Genomic DNA, 18,140 nt, shown 5'->3' on the forward strand with positions numbered 1-18,140 from the left:
GCAGAAAAATTTGGAGATTTTGGGAATTTATATATTCACACCACTTTAAGCTATATACACCATATATTTTGCATTTTGCTAAGAATTGGATATTGGAAAAACCTAAAAAATGGTGTTCGATTAGAAATCTAGTTTAAAATTTTAATTTGTTATGAAGATATAATTAGAAGAATTATCTAAAAACAAAAAATTTGACAAATATTTTCCATAATTTCTAAATAATATTATAAAAATATTTAATTTATTTATTTTAAATAACCATTTATTATAGATATATTTAAGTAACTTACTTTTAAATATTATGGATAAAACAAGATATTCATTTAATAGTTTGATAGCTTACAAATTTAGTTTTTATATATATATATATATATATATATATATATATAAAATAAAATAACGTTATAAGTTGATTGTTACAACAAAATTGAACAATAAGTGTATCTTTGCTTAATAGCTATTGAATAATTTTGTAGGATTCTCAATTGATTTTATGGTAGTATTTAATAAAATTAGGATATTCAATTTCAATAATATAGTTTATAATGATCATTATGATATAATTTGCAAATCTAACAACTAATATTTTTTATACTAATATACTTGGCAGTGATCAATCAACGATGATTGATTCATTTGTAATTGATTAATCTGGTTATATGTTCAACCAATCGATCATACGATTTGAATCGATTAAAATCATATTTAACAGATATGGTAGTTAACAATGATGTTGATTGATAGTGATTAGTGAAGATTAATACAATTGGGTAACGTAGGTTGACTAATTTGTTTAATTGCTTAATCACAGACTTATCTATTTCAATCCTTCAAATTACACAATTAGCAAATTTCAAAAATGGTTAACATTGATCACTTGGCAAATGTAGGAGTAACAGTCTTTGTGATTAACATTGATCACTTGGCCAATGTAGGAGTAACCACTAATGAACCAGTAAATTGAAATATCTCATTTATTTGATCCTTTTTAAAAGTAATTTTATTAATATAAAATGCTTTTATTTAAATTAATCATAAAAGTAATACAAGTAGATTCAAATAAAATTTAATGTGGTATGTACTATGACATTAATGATGATACATAAATGTATACATACCCATCATTAATGTCATACTTACAATAGAGTAAGGCTTACTTACCAAAGTATAAGGCTAGAGATACCACAAAAACTGAATTTTTACGATAGACTAATATTCGTTGATAACACCTACCACGTGATTGACAATACTTATCATAAAATAAGAGAAAAATGACTATATGCTTAAACCAATCTTACCACGCAAACTGATCACGTTTTGCCAATTGCCTTGTTTACCTTGAGGAGTTAGAGTGGATAAGTTTGCAGGGTTTAAGATAAACAATTGGTGGTAGTTAAATAAGGCAATTGACAAAACGTAATCAATTTGTGTGGTAAGACTGGTTTAAGCATATCGTCATTTTTCTCTTATTTCATGCTAAGTATTGTCAACCATGTGGTAAGTGTTATCAACAAATATTTGTCCATCATAAAAATTTAGCTTTTGTGGTATCTTTAGCCTTATGTTTTGGTAAGTAAGTCTTATTCCATAGTAAGTATGACATTAATGACGGAAAGGTATACATTTATGTATCATCATTAATGTCATAGTACATATCACATTAAATTTTATTTGGATCTACTTGTATTACTTTTATGATAAATTAAACAAAAGCATTTATACTAATAAAATTACTTTTAAAAAAGGATCAAATAAATGAGATATTTCAATTTAATAACAAATTATATCATATTGATCACTATAAACTATATTAATAAAACTGAATAGCCTAATTTCATTAAATACTACCATAAATTCAATTGAGATTCCTACAAAATTATTTAATAGATATTAAGCAAAGATATACTTTTAATAAATGGTTATTTAAAAATAAATAAAATAAATATATATATATATATATAATGTTATTTGAAAATTATGGAAAATATTTGTCAAATTTTTTGTTTTTAGATAAATCTTCTAATTATATCTTCATAACAAATTAAAAATTTTAAATTAGATTTGTAATTGAACACCATTTTTTAGGTTTTTCACAACCTAATTTATAGCAAATAGGAAAAATATATGGTTTATATAGGTTAAAGTGGTGTGAATATATAAATCTCCAAAATCTCTAAAATTTTCAGCCAAAAAATAGGGTACTCTTTTGTTTTTTTTTAATTAATGGTAATTTGTCACCTAACCAACCGGGTTGTCATAAGTGTTGCCTGTTTGTGTGATGAGTTTTGCCTTGTACGATGGTAAATGTTATCTTAATCAATGGTAAGTGTTGTCTGTTTCTGTGGTAAGTATATCAAGTAATTTGTTTATACCTTTTTGGAATTTTCTCGAAAATTTTGTATTAGTTTCAAGCCTTGTGAGTAAGGCTGCACATGGTCCGGATCAGATCCGATTCCTACGAATTCAATCTTAATCCACAATTCATGGTATTTTTGAAAATAAAATCTGTGTCCGGACCAAAAGTCTCATGGTTTGGTTCCAATCCAAACCGTGAGTCATGATTCGTTTATGATTTTGTCCACGGATTGCATCAACCAACAACCAAGTACATAATTATAATCACTAATCCGATTCATTCTTTGCAAGTTCCTCAAACATTTCAATCTACCATATTTTCCATAGAAGAAAAAAACCTGAATTTTCAAAAAAAAGTTCTTGTAATTCAATAGTTCTCCGTCATTACATCAAGTTTTAGTTCAATAGCATAAAGATGATTACAATTCAATAGCATAAAGATGATTACAGTTCAATAGAAATAACCAAAAACAATTTATAAAAATAGGTGTAAATAGTATTTACTAAGTGTTACATATATTTTTATTTTTTTAAAAATTTCATGGTCTAATTCGAATAATCTACGGTTTTCAAATGAAAATTCAATCATAATCTGTATCTTGTGGTTTTTTAATTTCCGAATTCCTGTCTGAGCCATTAATCCACAGATAATAAAGGTACGAATCGGTTTGATCCGGACCGGTTATATGGGTTCACTGGACTTTTTGTGCACCCCTGCTTGTGAAGTGAGAGAGAGAGAGAGAGAGAGAGAGAGAGAGATTTTGGTTACGTTGCTGGAAAGCCAAAGCCTTTGGAGTCATAGAACAGATTAGCGATGGGAAGCACGAGTGCTCTCTCCTCTCATCTTCACCTCAACAACGCCTACTGTCTGTTCAAAAGTCTCAATTCAAGCAGAAATCAACGAACTTCACTTCTATTCAACCGGCGAAAATCCAAATTCGGCGCCTCACGCAAAAGAGAGCCCGAAAGGTTCAATAAATTTGCTTGCTTTACTGTTGACGACGAATTGATTAAGCAGCAAGAACTACTTGGGGGTGGTGGCGTTGGCTCAGCCGTTGAAGAAAATCCTGGTATCAAAGAGCCCTGTAAGTAATTTCTATATACATATATATACACTTGTGTGCTTTAGTTGGGCATGACTGTGTGCTTTAGTTGGGTATTAATTTTTGTTGAACATTTTATGGATTTATTGATGTGTGTGGCTTTTGCTTGGGTTTTCTGGTAATGGTTTGATAAACTAGTTTTCATGGAGCCGTTTTGTATGTACACTGTACAGAGAGTCAGAGACATGAGCTTTATGTGCTTTAATTGGGAAATATGTTTTGATGGTTCCGTGGATTTCTTGGTATGAGTGGCTTTTGATTGGATTTGATAGAATGGGCTTACCAATTTACTATAGGGGCGCTCTGTGCTACTTTAATTGAACTCTAAACGATGTGTCTAGCGTACCGGTTATGTGTTTTTCTTCGCTTTGTTTCAGTATTTCTGTCATCATTTTTGTTTCTCGAAAACGAAAATTTTGGTTCTTTCTGTTAGGTTTACCGGTTATGTGTTTTTCTTTGCTTTGTTTCAGTATTTCTGTCATCATTTTGTTTCACGAAAATGAAAATTTTGGTTCTGTCTGTTATGTTTGATGATTATAGAGGCATCAATAAGCTGGTTAATTTCATATGTAAACTGCAGAAGATCCAGATGATTTTTTGCTAGAATAACCAAGGGGCAAGGAACAATGATCAAACTCATTAGAGGATAAATTCACAAGTAATTTATAAGGTTTTCCGTTAGTGGGCTTTTCTTTTCTGGGTTATTCAGTGAGCAGTGAGCAGAAGTTGTCACACTTCAGTTAGAAATTACTGGGAATTGGAGATAAATACTGAGCAGAAGTTGCAACCATTGACATGGGGAATCTTGGCATCATCTCCAACCAAATGGAAACATAATTTATGCACATGAGTCCAATCAAAGGGACTTGACGGTTTTAAAATGATTTTCTTGTACTTTCTCCTACTACTAACTATACAATCTTGCTTTACTATAACTCCGAAGGCCTATATTGTTAAGTTCCTATGGCCAAGAGGCCTTTGGCCCAATGGCACAAGGAGTGCACTTAGGTGCTAGGAGAAACGAGGAGAGGAGTTCAACTGCTCCTCGTGCTAGTCTAACTATTCCTACAATACTGGAAAAAAATTTGATCGGCAAAAGTCAGTATGGTTAGAATAGTTAGATTATCACCTTGGAGGAGTTGAACTCCTGACCTCCTTTCTCCTAGCACTTAAGTGCACTCCTTAATGCCGTTGGGCTAAAGGCCTCTTGGCGCCGATCAAAAAGAAGAAAAATCATATGTTGAACTATTTTTTCCCCGAACTTTAGTGGTTTAGAATGGTTTTCTTCTGCTTTTCATTGTGATAGTTCTACGATCTTGTGGTGTTTTAATGTAATATCTTTTATGAATGCCTATTTTATAAATTTATATTTTCTCGAAGCATAATTACATTATATCTACTCACACATCCCAGTGGGGCATTGAGCCATGGAACCACATCTTTTGCTCTACAAGCGAGTGCCATACATTTTGGACAGCATTATCATCATTCAAAACAAACTCTTCATGGTTTTATGCCTCAAACTTTTCATATGTACAATGTATGTTTAAGTATGGAAATGCCTAGATGTATTTTACATATATGTTTGAGAAGTTATCATTGAATCTTTGCAGATTTAAGATTTGATTTGATTCACCATTCGGGAAAAAGGCCAATTTTGATTCATGATTCTGTTCATGGCAACTATTTGAGAAACTTCCTTGTGTTGAAATTGATCACAATGCAACAACTAGGATTACTGAAGTACATATGAAAGATTGTTATGATGGTTCTTTCCTGCTAAATTAATCATGTTTCTAGCTCTTTTCTTTTCTGCTATTACAATTTGCTTCAGGTGTCCCCTCTATTTTTGCAGTTGTGTCGAACAATGCTTTCATCAAAACTGAGTTGTTTGCTCCATCCTCGTTGCATAAAAGTTTCTTACCACCACCATTTATGTTTATTGATCATCTTTGTCATACTTACCGACTTTAGTTTGATAGATTTGTTTAATGTCAAGTTATTAGTGTCGTTCTTCTCCATTTTCACTCAATACTTTGTTATCGCTGCCTGCTACACCAATGAACTTCTTTTTATTTGCAATTTAGAAGGAAAATCATAGACACTTCTTTTCATTTAAGCATAGTTACTCTATCATGTCAGTCAAAATAGTACATACAGATAATATATAAACTTTCGCACTCACATATAAGTGCTGTATTTTTCCAATAAAGCCAGCATGGTAAGGCCTGTGTCATTTAAGTTGGCATCAAAAGGACAATAGACATAAAATTCATTAGGAGCAGAATGGCCGTGGGTCCATGCAGAGAAACTGTGATGTATGTATGAACTGTGAAGGATAGGAATGGAGTTAATAGCAACAGAAGGACGAACCACTTGAAAAAGAAATAGTATCGTGTCAAGTGGAAAGACTCTCACTGCCACCTCATTATGTCGGCTACATGTTACACAACTAGTGGAAGGCATAGAGGTAATGTTGAAATTTCACTAAAGAGATGAGGTTTAATTTTCATTTGATACATATGCTGGAGATACTTAAGTTCCTCATCTGTATACTAGTTTATTAATTTGTCGTAGGTGATGGTTTTATTGTTCCCCTTTTTATCTGGTTCCTCGTACTGACATGGTCTTTCTATTCGATCAATAACCTCATGTGGATGATGTTTCATTGAAAATGACAGATGGGGATGATGGTTCAACAGAAGCTATGTTACAAACTGATGACCCAACTAAAGGAAGTGCGCTTTATGAGTTCCTTTATCCAAGTAAAGAGCTGCTTCCTGATGACAAGGAAATGAGTATATTTGATCACCTAGAGGAGCTGCGGGAGAGGATCTTTGTGTCGGTTTTGGCAGTTGGAGCGGCTATTCTTGGATGCTTTGCATTTTCAAAGGAACTGGTATTGGTTCTGGAAGCTCCTGTAAAAGAACAGGGTGTTAGGTTTCTGCAACTAGGTCCGGGCGAGTTTTTCTTTACAACTTTGAAGGTTAGAATGAATTAATATACATCGTATCTATATTAGTTTCCTTGGTACAAGTATGTTACTATTACATGTTGTACTTATGTAGAAACCTACTCATTTTGCTCGTACTTTTAACTGAAATTGCACCTGCTATCTTGGCATTTTTACTGAACAAAGTTTCTCAGTTTCTTTGATTTTTCGTTTTTGGACTGGAATGGAGATGCAGCTAACCTCTCCTGTTAAGGGACATTTATATATCCTGCACCTGCACTATTTGTAGGCCGTTGATAATTTTGAGTTGTCTATGACATTTGACTTTTCTCTAAACCTCTTCGAATGTTAAATTTGTTGTATGGAATAATTCACTAGTACATTTGTATGGTAATTTCTGGACATCCATCCCCTCTACCCAAGTGTGGAGGGACATCAGCGCATGTGGGGTCAGTTGACCCCTCTAGCTTTTGGAAGATTTCGCTTGCTGCTCTAGTTTCGACAAATCGGTCATACTTACGACTGCCCATAGGGTAGTGGTTAATGTACAATAAATCAGACCATTTAGAACTCAGACGCACATTTCAGATGTTCCCCCACTAGATTGTACATGTTGCTATAGCTCTTTCCACCTTTCACAAACTTTTATGTGTTTTTGAGACATGCATGGAGGCTATCTACCATCGTATGGGTGGCATTAGCATCTGTGTCCACATTTTTTCTTCCAAAGGTGCCCTGAAATTTTGTAATTGCCCAAGCTGAAATCCCAAAAGTTTTAGTTTTACCCCTATGATACATACTTGTGCCTGTTGCTAATTCCCGTGCTTTTACCCCCTCTTATTTTCCTGGACTTACACCCTTGTGCTTCCTTGCTCTCAATCTCTCACCTCCCAACAACAACAGGGAAGGGTGTTCTCACTTGCTATCATATTAACATGAATTGCTTTTTCCAAATATGAAAAGTCATATTTGTCTGTTGTGAATCGAATAAGTATCTTATCAATAAATTTTCAGATTTCGTGTTTATATTCACTAAAAAATTTCTCATAAGACCAATTTGTTGCATACGGCTCTACATCAATTCTTATTATGAACTACATCTTTGAAAATTGATTAATATGTTTTGTAAATCCTTATAGGCAAGTATAGTTGTTAATTACTCTTGTCATTTTGTTTAAGACTGATCTAATAACTTTGTTATGAATTGATTTTCCATATTCGTCTTCATTTTTCTCTGGATGGCAACCAGCCATGTTAGTGTGGATGGCAGTGGAAATGCTTTATGAAAGTCCATGAAACCGTACTTTGAAGGTTAGAATTTGAATAGGTCTGAAGACCTTGAGATTTGAATTTGACTTCTTCGGGAGTAGAACGAATCAACTAACTATGGAAGTTACCGTTCTTGTTGAGGCAGTGGCACCATGTTACTTTCTGTATGTGTTGGTTGATAGACTGTAGAGGATTACCTTTTGTTGATTATTTTACGATTTCAGATCTAGAGGACTTCTTCTTGTATCCTAAGTGAGATATATTATGACGACCTTCATAGATTCAAGTAGCTTCGTCAGCACGATTGGCAGTAGATTTTGACCCAGAGCTAGGACTACTCACCTTTGGGAAATTCTATTGTCTCTAGTGTCTTCATCATTATTTTTCTTTCTTACACTTATCTGAAATTAAAAGAAACGTTGTTAGTTCTCCTTAGCCACTTTTGTGATTGTTCAAATTGACCTTCAGTAGAATGTAGAATAATTCTCTTTGGTCATGTTGCAGGTATCAGGTTACTGTGGTCTTCTTTTAGGGAGCCCCATAATCCTCTATGAGATCATAGCCTTTGTTCTCCCAGGTCTAACAAAGGCAGAGAGAGGATTCTTGGGTCCAATTGTTTTAGGCTCCTCAGTACTATTCTACGCTGGTATAAGTTTCTCATACTTGGTTCTCACTCCAGCAGCCTTGAATTTCTTCGTTAGCTATGCAGAAGGGGCTGTGGAGTCACTGTGGTCCATTGATCAATACTTTGAGTTTGTTCTGGTGCTCATGTTCAGTACTGGGCTCTCCTTTCAGGTAAAAGTTTTTTGCATCTGGCAGTTACATATTTCTCGTGTATTGTGTACTGTGTCCGCTTCTTCTTTTTTTAATTTTTTTACTGGGAAATAGTGGTCCAAGTTGCTCTGCAGAAGGCCAAAACTCAAGTTTAAGCGGTGCCCCCATATTTGTGTGTTTTTTTTTAGCTTTGGCAATTTTAAGTGGTGAAGAGAAGATGAACACAGAACGGAAGCAGAAAAAGGATTCTAGTGATGTTGTGAATGCCCAACAAACTAGGGAAAATGCCCAGACTGTTAGGCGTCACAAGTCCATAAGTAGAACTAGTCTTCTTTACAAAGTGCCTACGATTTCTTACCCTTGTACTTGCGTGCAGGTTCCAGTTATTCAACTTCTGTTGGGACAAGTTGGTTTGGTTTCGGGTGACCAAATGCTATCAATTTGGAGATATGTTGTGGTGGGAGCTGTAGTCGCAGCTGCTGTACTCACACCATCCACCGATCCTCTCACTCAGGTGCTTCTGGCTGGACCCCTTCTGGGTCTCTACTTGGGTGGTGCTTGGGTGGTCAAGCTCATAGGCCGATAATTGATCTCTGCTGTGTGAATGTATGGGATCTGCTGCGTCACAGACTTTTCATAGCATACGTAGTTACAGGGATCCCTGGGGTATGTACTGAACTAGTAACCCTGTCTGGAATCAAACGAATTGTAGAAACAAAATACGTGCATTGTCATTCTCAAATCTTTGTAGAATCATTGTAGAAAAATCTTTTGCTGGTGTAAAATGAAAGCATTTATATTCTTTATACTTGAGCACAGGGGCGGAGCGGGTGGCACCGTAATTTATTCATACAAGTATATAAATTAACATGTTTTTTAATTCAATTTTTATGTCAATAAACACTCACTATAACCAGTAAAGGAACATGCAATAAAAATACTAAACTTGCGGAAAAAATTAATGTCCAAATGTGTTACGTTCCTCTCCAATTAGTGGAAAAAAATGCAAACAATGTGGGAATTTATGCAAAAAGAAATATTTAGTAAAAATACTATACTCGTGGGAAAAAAATTGATGTCCAAATGTGTTAAATTCCTCTTCAATTAGTGAAAAAAAAGTACAAACTATTTATGTAAAAACTTCAAATATGAGAGAGAGAGAGAGAGAGAGAGAGAGAGGGTTGAAAAGAGGAGGAAAAATTTAAAATGGAGACACCAAGTTTTGAACTGTATGCAATAATAACACTCAATGCCAAAGGTATGTGACTGAACCACTTTGCCAAAGTAAACATTGAGCACATTCTACGTACTTTTATATTTAACTGTTTCACGGTAAATTTTTTTTTAATTTTTGTATTTTTGGAACGGGGTGGCACGTGCCACCTCCTCAATACTAGCTCTGCCCCTACTTGAGCAACAGTCACATTTTCTTGCTAACAACCCCAGAAATCCATGTGAATGCTTTCATCCCCATGTTAGTATGCTAATCGGTGTTGGTGCAAATTCGTCGAAGCTGATGAAAGAGGATAAACGCGGAGTGAAGTGAAGAGATGCTTCAAGTCGTGTTACATTGTCGTTGTCCTTGAGACGATATTCGCCTCCACCAATTCAAGAGAATTTAGTGTGCTCCGGGTTACAACGAAGTCATCTCCAAGAAAAAAGGAAGCCCAATCTTAAGACTGTTATCTAATTGCTTCATGCACTAACGAAGAGAGAGCCGAATACCTTCGGATTTTGCAAGCCCGCCAAAAATAAATGTAGGAGATAATTCTAGAGAGAAAGAACAATCATAATTGTTCTGATTATCGAACTCTGAATAGGTAGAACCCCAAGCCTTTATATAGGCATGGATCATGATTGTTAGCCAAAAATCGCTCTCTTTGATTAATCCCAATAGTCATACCTTTTTGTTTGATCACCTCTATTCAGGTTAACCTGAATAGACACACCTTTTGTGCTTAAATCCAACGTTCACAACATTCATTTTACTTGAATAGACATGCCTCTTGAATTAAAACCATTCACCAACAATTATATTAATATTATTAAATATTTTGTAAATGTTCCAACAATCCCCCACCATTTTCAAATATTGAAAATATAACTTGTTTAAGCTCGGAAAATTTGTGCATAAATGAAGGTACCTTGCGATTTGAATTATTCCCTTAGTGAAGACACATCAATGTTAGTCGGAAGTAACACAGTAAACTTGTCTTTGAACTAGCAATTCTTGTTGACTAACCAAATACGTCTTACACACAAATTTTCTTCTCCTTAGGTAATTCATAAAAGCCGGCCCATGGATTGGCCTTGGGTCTATATCTTAGTTTCATGAGTGCTCTAAAGTCAAAATCCCTAAGACCTATAGGAAGCAGAACCACCTCCATACTCATATAGGTAGGATTTTGTCGGTGTTCCTGTAACTACAACACAAAAAATCCTATTAAGAACTAAGTAGTTCACCCTCTTGTTTTCTACATACAGGTACCAAGCACTTCACCTTGGGATGAATCAATTTAAACAATTAAGTGCTTACAACCACAACATATGGTGTACTTTGCTAATTGAACTTAAGACTTAAGGCAGCTCAAGCGCTGATTTTAAGAGTACCCATGAGAAATCAGCAAATAAAATGACCGGGAAGGACTTGATCCGAACAGTTTCGAACAGTTTTTTATTGAACGGTTCAAATAAAAACTGTTCAAATCAAACATTTCCCGGTCATTTTTTTTGCTAATTTCTTGCGGGCACCCTTAAAATCACATTTTGCACACATTGAACGGTTTGGATCATAAAAATTATATCGAGAACTATGAAATTGAGATTATGGGGGTTTTTTTAGGGTGTCCCTTGAACCGTTCCGATATATATATATATATATATATATATAGAGGAATTTTCAGGTGAGGGATCCCTCATTTTGTTAAAATGAGGGACTTTTATTTTCCGATCAAATTTTGAAAATCCGAACCGTTCAATGTGTGCAGAACGTAATTTTAAGGGTCCTCGTGAGAAATCAGCAAAAAAAATGACCGGGAAGGGCGTCATCCGAGCAGTTTTTTTTTGAACCGTTCAATGAAAACTGCTCGGATGAAGCCCTTCCCGGTCATTTTTTTTGCTGATTTCTCACGGGGACCCTTAAAATCAAGTTCTGATCACTTTGAGCGGCTCGGATCATCGAAATTCAATTGGAAAGGAAAGTCCCGCATTTTAATAAAATGAGGGATCCCTTACCGGAACTTAACTCATATAGAGGAATTTTCAAGTGAGGGATCCCTCATTTTGTTAAAATGAGGGACTTTCATTTTCCGATCAAATTTTGAAAATCCGAACCGTTCAATGTGTGCAGAACGTAATTTTAAGGGTCCCCGTGAGAAATCAGCAAAAAAAATGACCGGGAAGGGCGTCATCCAAGCAGTTTTTTTTGAACCGTTCAATGAAAACTGCTCGGATGAAGCCCTTCCCGGTCATTTTTTTTGCTGATTTCTCACGGGGACCCTTAAAATCAAGTTCTGATCACTTTGAGCGGCTCGGATCATCAAAATTCAATTGGGAAGGGAAGTCCCGCATTTTAGTAAAATGAGGGATCCCTCACCGGAACCTAACTATATATATATACACACACTTGGAGGGAAAGGAAAAAGAGGATAGAAAGGAAATAAATGAGAGAGAGAGAGAGAGAGAGAGAGAGAGAGAGAGAGAGAGTGAGTGCCGTAGGGAGAAAGAAAGAATAAGAGAGGAGATAAGATAGAAATAAATGGGAAAGGAGAGAGAGAGAAGAGGAATTGCCTATAAATAGAAAACCCTCCTACACTTTTTCTGGACACCAAAAATCTCTCCAATTTTATTCTCACACACACTAGTTCCAGAAAGAAAGTGGGTCGAGATGGAGAGAGAGGAGAATTAATTTTGTACACCCACATCACCACTTTCTTCGACACATCACCAAACACCATATTTTTTATATTTCGAGGGAAGTTAGGATTTTTTTGCCCGATCAATCCGAGATCGAACGAAGATGTGTTGCTGCATTCCAACCCGACCCGACGTAACTCAACCCACTACCACCTAGAAGCAAGATAGAAACCTCCTATCTACTCACCTAAATATAGTAGTGCTATATATGTGTTCGTTGATTTTAAAAAGTATTGAAATTATGCTTAATGATAAATGCTTGTTAAAAAAAAAAAAAAACAGTGGAGGTGTAACCTCCTACAGAATTGGAAGATGACAAAATCGTTAATTAGAGGAAATGATCTTAATAGGCTAAGTGTACAGTCATTTTTTCCCCTTGATTTTGAAAAACATGATTTTGAGTTAATTATTAGAAATTGTATTTAGTTATTATAGTTGGTTAGTGATTATCGATTACATGATAGAAATGTTGCTCTTAGATTGTGTGCCGTTATGATTTTTGATTGCTCACGTAGGAAGGCATGGAAAATTAAAATTTATTTGATACTGCATGTTTATGCTGAAGTGAACGTGACAAAATGTTATATGTTTACGAGACACAAGAAATGAAATACGAAAAGAAATGAGAAAATAAAATGTGAAAAAGGTTGATGATTGTGTGAGCATGAGAACCCGGTAGGTCCATTGAAGATGGTCAACGGAATCATGGCTCGGGTGTGCGTGTGTGAGCATGGGAGCCCGGTAGGTCCTGAAAGAATGGTCAGTGGAACTAATGCTATGTGTGCGCTGTGAAATGTGAAATGATCAAAAGACTGAGAGTCCGGTAGGTTCTGAAAGAGACGGTCAGCAGAATCAGTGCTTTTGGGTGGCAAAATTTGAATTTAGCCTGGGAGCCCGGTAGGTCCTGAAAGATGGTCAGAGGAACTAGTGCTCAAGAAAAAAATAAGATGGAAAGTCGAATCGATACTTGAAAAATAAGGACATGAATTACGATACGCTGCGATGATGATAAATTCTGATAAGACACTGACACTTCATTTGTTAATTTGATTTTATGTGACGAACTATTTTTTGTAATTTACTTTACAAAATTATATGATATTTTTGCTTGTGTAAGGGACATAAGGGTAGGAGTTAGCTACTGAGCTTAAAAGCTCACGGTGTTACTTTTGTGACCCTGACATATTATGTCAGGTCTAGGTGACAAATAGGGAGAATTTTATGCGGAGCAGGTTGTTGCAGAGGAAGACAGACGCCCTGAAGAGTAGAATTTACCATAGTATCCCTCCCTTTTTCTTTTTCTTTTTCTTTTTTTGTATAAATGTAATTCAATTCAAGATTTATTTGTTTGTAAGACTAAATTATAATTTTATTTAAATAAATACTACACTTGGTTTTACTGTATTTAAATTAACTTTTCCAAAAATCGGGGCGTTACAACTTAGTATCAGAGTTTTAGGTTCAAAACCTCGACCTTGGGTAGATGGGGTAAATCACTTTCCGAGAGTGTAAACCAGAATTATTATAATTATTACTTATGTTACTCTAAAAAAAATATTTTTTTTCCCTAACAAATAAGTATTATTTAGTCGTCATCCGACTTAGGCTTCGAAAATGTACAGTGAGAAAATATAGGTCTTACATGTTTGACTTGTATGTGGCACGTTATCTTCTTATGTGGTATTACTTGTATAGTTAAATATTAGTAGGATCCTAGGTAATTGATTACTTGTACTATAAATCGAATAAGACGTTTACAAAATATTTAATTAAAAAAAAACCTATTCGCTTTTACTTAGTTCTTTGACATTGGTTAGCTAGCAACTTTTGAGTCATAGGCCTTGATACCATTTTAGTAACCGACTGACCATCCGCTACGTGGACTGTGATTGATATTGGAAGGAGATGACGGATTATATTTTGAATGGGACATGTTCCAAGTTTAAGGGGGATAGATAGACTTCGACTTCTACAACACGACGAATCAAATGGCAAGACCAATTTTTTTATGGTTGGCTAGCCTCAAGTTGGAAGAAGCCGGCTGTATGGAATTAGGGCTACCCCAAATCGTCTGCGAGTACACTAACGTTTTTCCCAAAGAACTCCCTGGACTACCGCCCCACCGAGAATTAGATTTCACTATAGAACTTCAACCTGGAACCGCCCTAATCTCCATAGCCCCATACCAGATGGTACCTATGGAACTGAGGGAACTCAAGACCCAATTGGAAGACCTGTAGGAGAAGGGTTTTATTTGACCAAGCACATCACCCAGGGGAGCACTGGCTTTGTTTGTGAAGAAGGAATAAGGAACACTCCGTCTCTGCATTGAATATAGGCATTTGAACCGAGTCACGATCAAAAATTGTTAACCGCTGCCCAGAATAAATGACTTGTTCGATCAATTGAGAGGAGCAACTTGTTTCTTAAAAATTGACCTGCGATCAAGATACTACCAGCTGAGGATCCGAGACGACAAAATCTCCAAGACTACTTCTAGAACAAGATACGACACTACAAGTTTGTAGTGATGCCGTTTGGACTCACTAATGCCTCGGTGCTATTTATGTGTCTAATGAATAAAAATTTTCAACCCTACTTAGAAAAATTCGTGGTAGTGCTCATTGACGATATGTTGATATACTCTACATCGAAGAAGGAACATGAGGAGCATCTCTCAGGATTGTACTACGAGTGCTTAGAGATAACCAACTTTACACCAAGGCTAGTATGTGCGAGTTTTGGCTCGAAGTTGTCAAATTCCTAGGACACGTGTCTAAAGACGGAATTGTTGTGGACAATAGCAAGGTAGAAGCTGTATTGGATTGGAAGCAACCTACGATAGTATTTGAAATTCGAAGCTTCCTGGGATCGCCCGGCTACTACCAACGGTTCATTCAAGACTTTTCGATTCTTGCCAAACCGATGACAAGACTGACACAAAAGGGAGTTAAATTTGAGTGGAGCAAGGCTTTTGAAAATACGTTCCAAGAGTTGAAGAAGAGGCTAACAAGTGCGCCGATACTTATCATTTCGAAGCAAAATATAGGTTACACCGTCTATTGTGGTGCTTCTAAAGATGGCTTGGACTGTGTTTTGATGCCAGATGAAAAAGTTGTTTCTTAAGAATCTCTCCAACTTCGATCACATGAGAGAAATTACGCTACGCACGATCTGGAATTAGCAGCAGCGGGTTTCACGCTCAAGTCTTGGCGCTATTATCTATACGGAGAGTAATTCGAGGTTTTTCTCGATCACAAGAGTCTCAAGTACTTGTTTACTCAAAAGGAGTTGAACATGAGACAGAGAAGGTAGATGGAGTACCTCGAGGACTACAAATTTATCATGTCTTATCACCCAGGCAAAGCTAATGTTGTGGCTGATGCTCTGAGTTAGCAGAATCAAGAGTAGAAAGCTAAAGTAGTTATGAAAGAATGGGAGATGATAGAGAAGCTAAACGAGTTTGAACTACAGCCGTCATCAAGTAATGGTCAAGCACTCCTGTGTGCTATCATTATTGTACCTGCGCTACATCGAGAAATCTTACTAGCTCAAAGCTTCTAACAAGACTGTGAGTTTATACGATCTCAAATAACCGCTGGTAAAGCACTTACAGGATGGGCTATTCACACCGACAACAGCCTCAGATTCAAAGGTTCAATCTTTGTACTAAGTATTGGCACCCTCCAAGAAGCCGTACTCCGGGAATTTCATCACTCGAACTTCGCTGTTCATCCTGGGGGTACTAAAATGTACCATGATCTACGGAGGACGTACTGGTGGGAAGGAATGAAGAGAGATGTGACAAACTTTGTGTCAATCTGTTTGGTTTGTCAACAAGTTAAGGCCGAGCACCAAAAGCCCGGAGGAGACCGCAACCCTTACCAATTCCAATTAACCTGGAAGTGGAAGCATATTTCCATGGATTTCTTGACTGGTCTACCCAGGTCACCGAAGTCAAACACCGCTATCTGGGTAATAGTTGACCGCCTCACTAAGTCTGCACATTTTTTTTTTACTGGTAAAAAATGAAGGAGAACATGGAGACCTTGAGTTGGCTTCAAGAGATTGTTCGGTTACACGGAGTACCCCTATCCATAATATATGACTGGGACTCGAGGTTCTTGTCAAATTTTTGGAAGGGACTGCTGTAGACACCCCAATCCAGACCTCGGAGACTCTTTGAACATCCCAATGATGAAATAAATGAAACAATACCTTTGAGAGCTTGAATAAAGGACTTCCTTAGCCCAAAAAGCCCAGACGATCCAAAAACCCATATAAGCCCAAAAAGCCCTGGATTGAACCCAAAACACGGCATGGAATACTTCTACACCGCGCGGCGTAATAAAATTTATTACTCCGCACGTGGTCATGAGGTTAACCGCACGTCATTTTGTGGAAAAGTTCTGACTAGCTCAGTAAGTTGTCTGCCACGCCTGTTTGAGCCACAGCTACAAAATGGCTTAGCTGAAAAAACACTTCTAGCCCGCCCAGAAAACACCTCCCTCATTTGAATTCAAAATCCTTGGCCTTTTGCCTATAAATACACCTCTCCACTCAAGAGAAGGGATCCTCCCCCCCTTCTTGAATTTTCTTTCTCTCTCGTCATGCTTTCACATCCAATCCTTACTTCCAAGTCTTAAGAAAGTTACTCTAAAGATATTCTCTAGGCACTTTCTTTCTCAAAATGCCCCATTTTTCTCCTCACCATTAAAGTGAGTCTTTTACTCACTTTGAGATCTTACCTACCAAAACACCCAACAACCATTCATACTCACGCTCATCTTTTCTCATCCGATCTTGTCCACACTCATTCATCATCATCCGCCCTCATTCAAGTTCAAGATCAAAGGTAAAAATCAAGTTTCCTTAGGATAAGCTCTGTCCTGATCCCTGAGGGAACTTTCCTGTAGTCAGGTTTAACCCCTTTTGGTTAAAGACTAACTTAAAAACTATTTTCAAAAATAAAAACAGTCACTGTGCTGGACATACCACGCCGTGCGGCATTCTGATGCGTCGCACGGCGTAGTATGTTCATGCGCATGGTCTGTTATTAGTTGTTGTTCGTTTGTTTAAACAGTCTATATCATCGTCATCCTTCATCAAGCCTGTTTATATTGTTGAAATATTGTCATCAATATTTATCAGAATGAGACCATATATACAAGTCATGTTTTATGTCCAAAAGAGGTTTTCTTGATCATCCCAGGTGATCAAATACAATGAAAATCATTTTTATGTTCATGGCTTGAAGAAATGGTACTGTGTTCAAGACGGATCAGCGGTTGTGCGTCTCTTGATATCTTTAGGGAATAACGCACGGAATATATAACACACCGTGCGCGGTTCTGGGTATTGATGATAGTCTAACAGCAAAGCAGGTAGACCGCACGGCATACTATAAGACCGTGCGCGGTATTATGGTAAGCCGTGTGAGGATGGTTCTGATCTCGACAGTTTATTGGATAGTTATTTCGTCTCATAACATCATATTCTTATCATTTCTGTACAGGCAACACCATGTGCACGCCAATGTGATATATTTTTCCATGACCCTTCCCCCCTTTGCTTGTTTATTAAAGAGTTTTATTCCTCGAAAGATATACGAAATTTTTCCCCTTTTGAAAATATTTAGTAGAGACCGATTTTGCCGGGCAAATGGGGTGCTTTTAGCAAAACCTTCCCCGTTTGTAATGTGGCTCCCAAACCCAAAGTCTCGACATTTTTGCTAGATCAAATGCCTTTTTCCAACGAGTTTTCGGTTTCTC

At 36.4% G+C, this 18,140-nt stretch overlaps 2 protein-coding genes across 2 annotated transcripts; both read left to right on the forward strand.

Annotated features, from left to right (window-relative positions):
* Positions 1–3,050: 3,050 nt before the first annotated feature.
* Positions 3,051–9,260, forward strand: LOC131311120 (sec-independent protein translocase protein TATC, chloroplastic). The gene is made up of 4 exons (XM_058338449.1): positions 3,051–3,440; positions 6,140–6,444; positions 8,185–8,475; positions 8,831–9,260. Exons 1-4 carry the CDS (start codon positions 3,170–3,172, stop codon positions 9,038–9,040), a joined length of 1,077 nt encoding a protein of 358 aa, XP_058194432.1. The 5' UTR covers positions 3,051–3,169; the 3' UTR covers positions 9,041–9,260.
* Positions 9,261–15,099: 5,839 nt separating this feature from the next.
* On the forward strand, positions 15,100–15,495 carry LOC131309452 (uncharacterized mitochondrial protein AtMg00860-like). The gene has a single exon (XM_058336085.1). It carries the CDS (start codon positions 15,100–15,102, stop codon positions 15,493–15,495), a length of 396 nt encoding a protein of 131 aa, XP_058192068.1.
* The last annotated feature ends 2,645 nt before the right edge of the window (positions 15,496–18,140 follow it).

Source organism: Rhododendron vialii, chromosome 12a (assembly GCF_030253575.1).
Source record: "Rhododendron vialii isolate Sample 1 chromosome 12a, ASM3025357v1".
NCBI lineage: Eukaryota > Viridiplantae > Streptophyta > Magnoliopsida > Ericales > Ericaceae > Rhododendron > Rhododendron vialii.

Bases quoted from the DNA above. Each gene is read 5' to 3' on its own strand.
- LOC131311120 (XM_058338449.1), top strand. From the start codon at position 3,170: ATGGGAAGCACGAGTGCTCTCTCCTCTCATCTTCACCTCAACAACGCC. The intron at 3,441-6,139 runs GTAAGTAATTTC...TGAAAATGACAG, and splicing joins TCCTGGTATCAAAGAGCCCT to ATGGGGATGATGGTTCAACA. The intron at 8,476-8,830 runs GTAAAAGTTTTT...ACTTGCGTGCAG, and splicing joins GTACTGGGCTCTCCTTTCAG to GTTCCAGTTATTCAACTTCT.
- LOC131309452 (XM_058336085.1), top strand. From the start codon at position 15,100: ATGTGCGAGTTTTGGCTCGAAGTTGTCAAATTCCTAGGACACGTGTCT.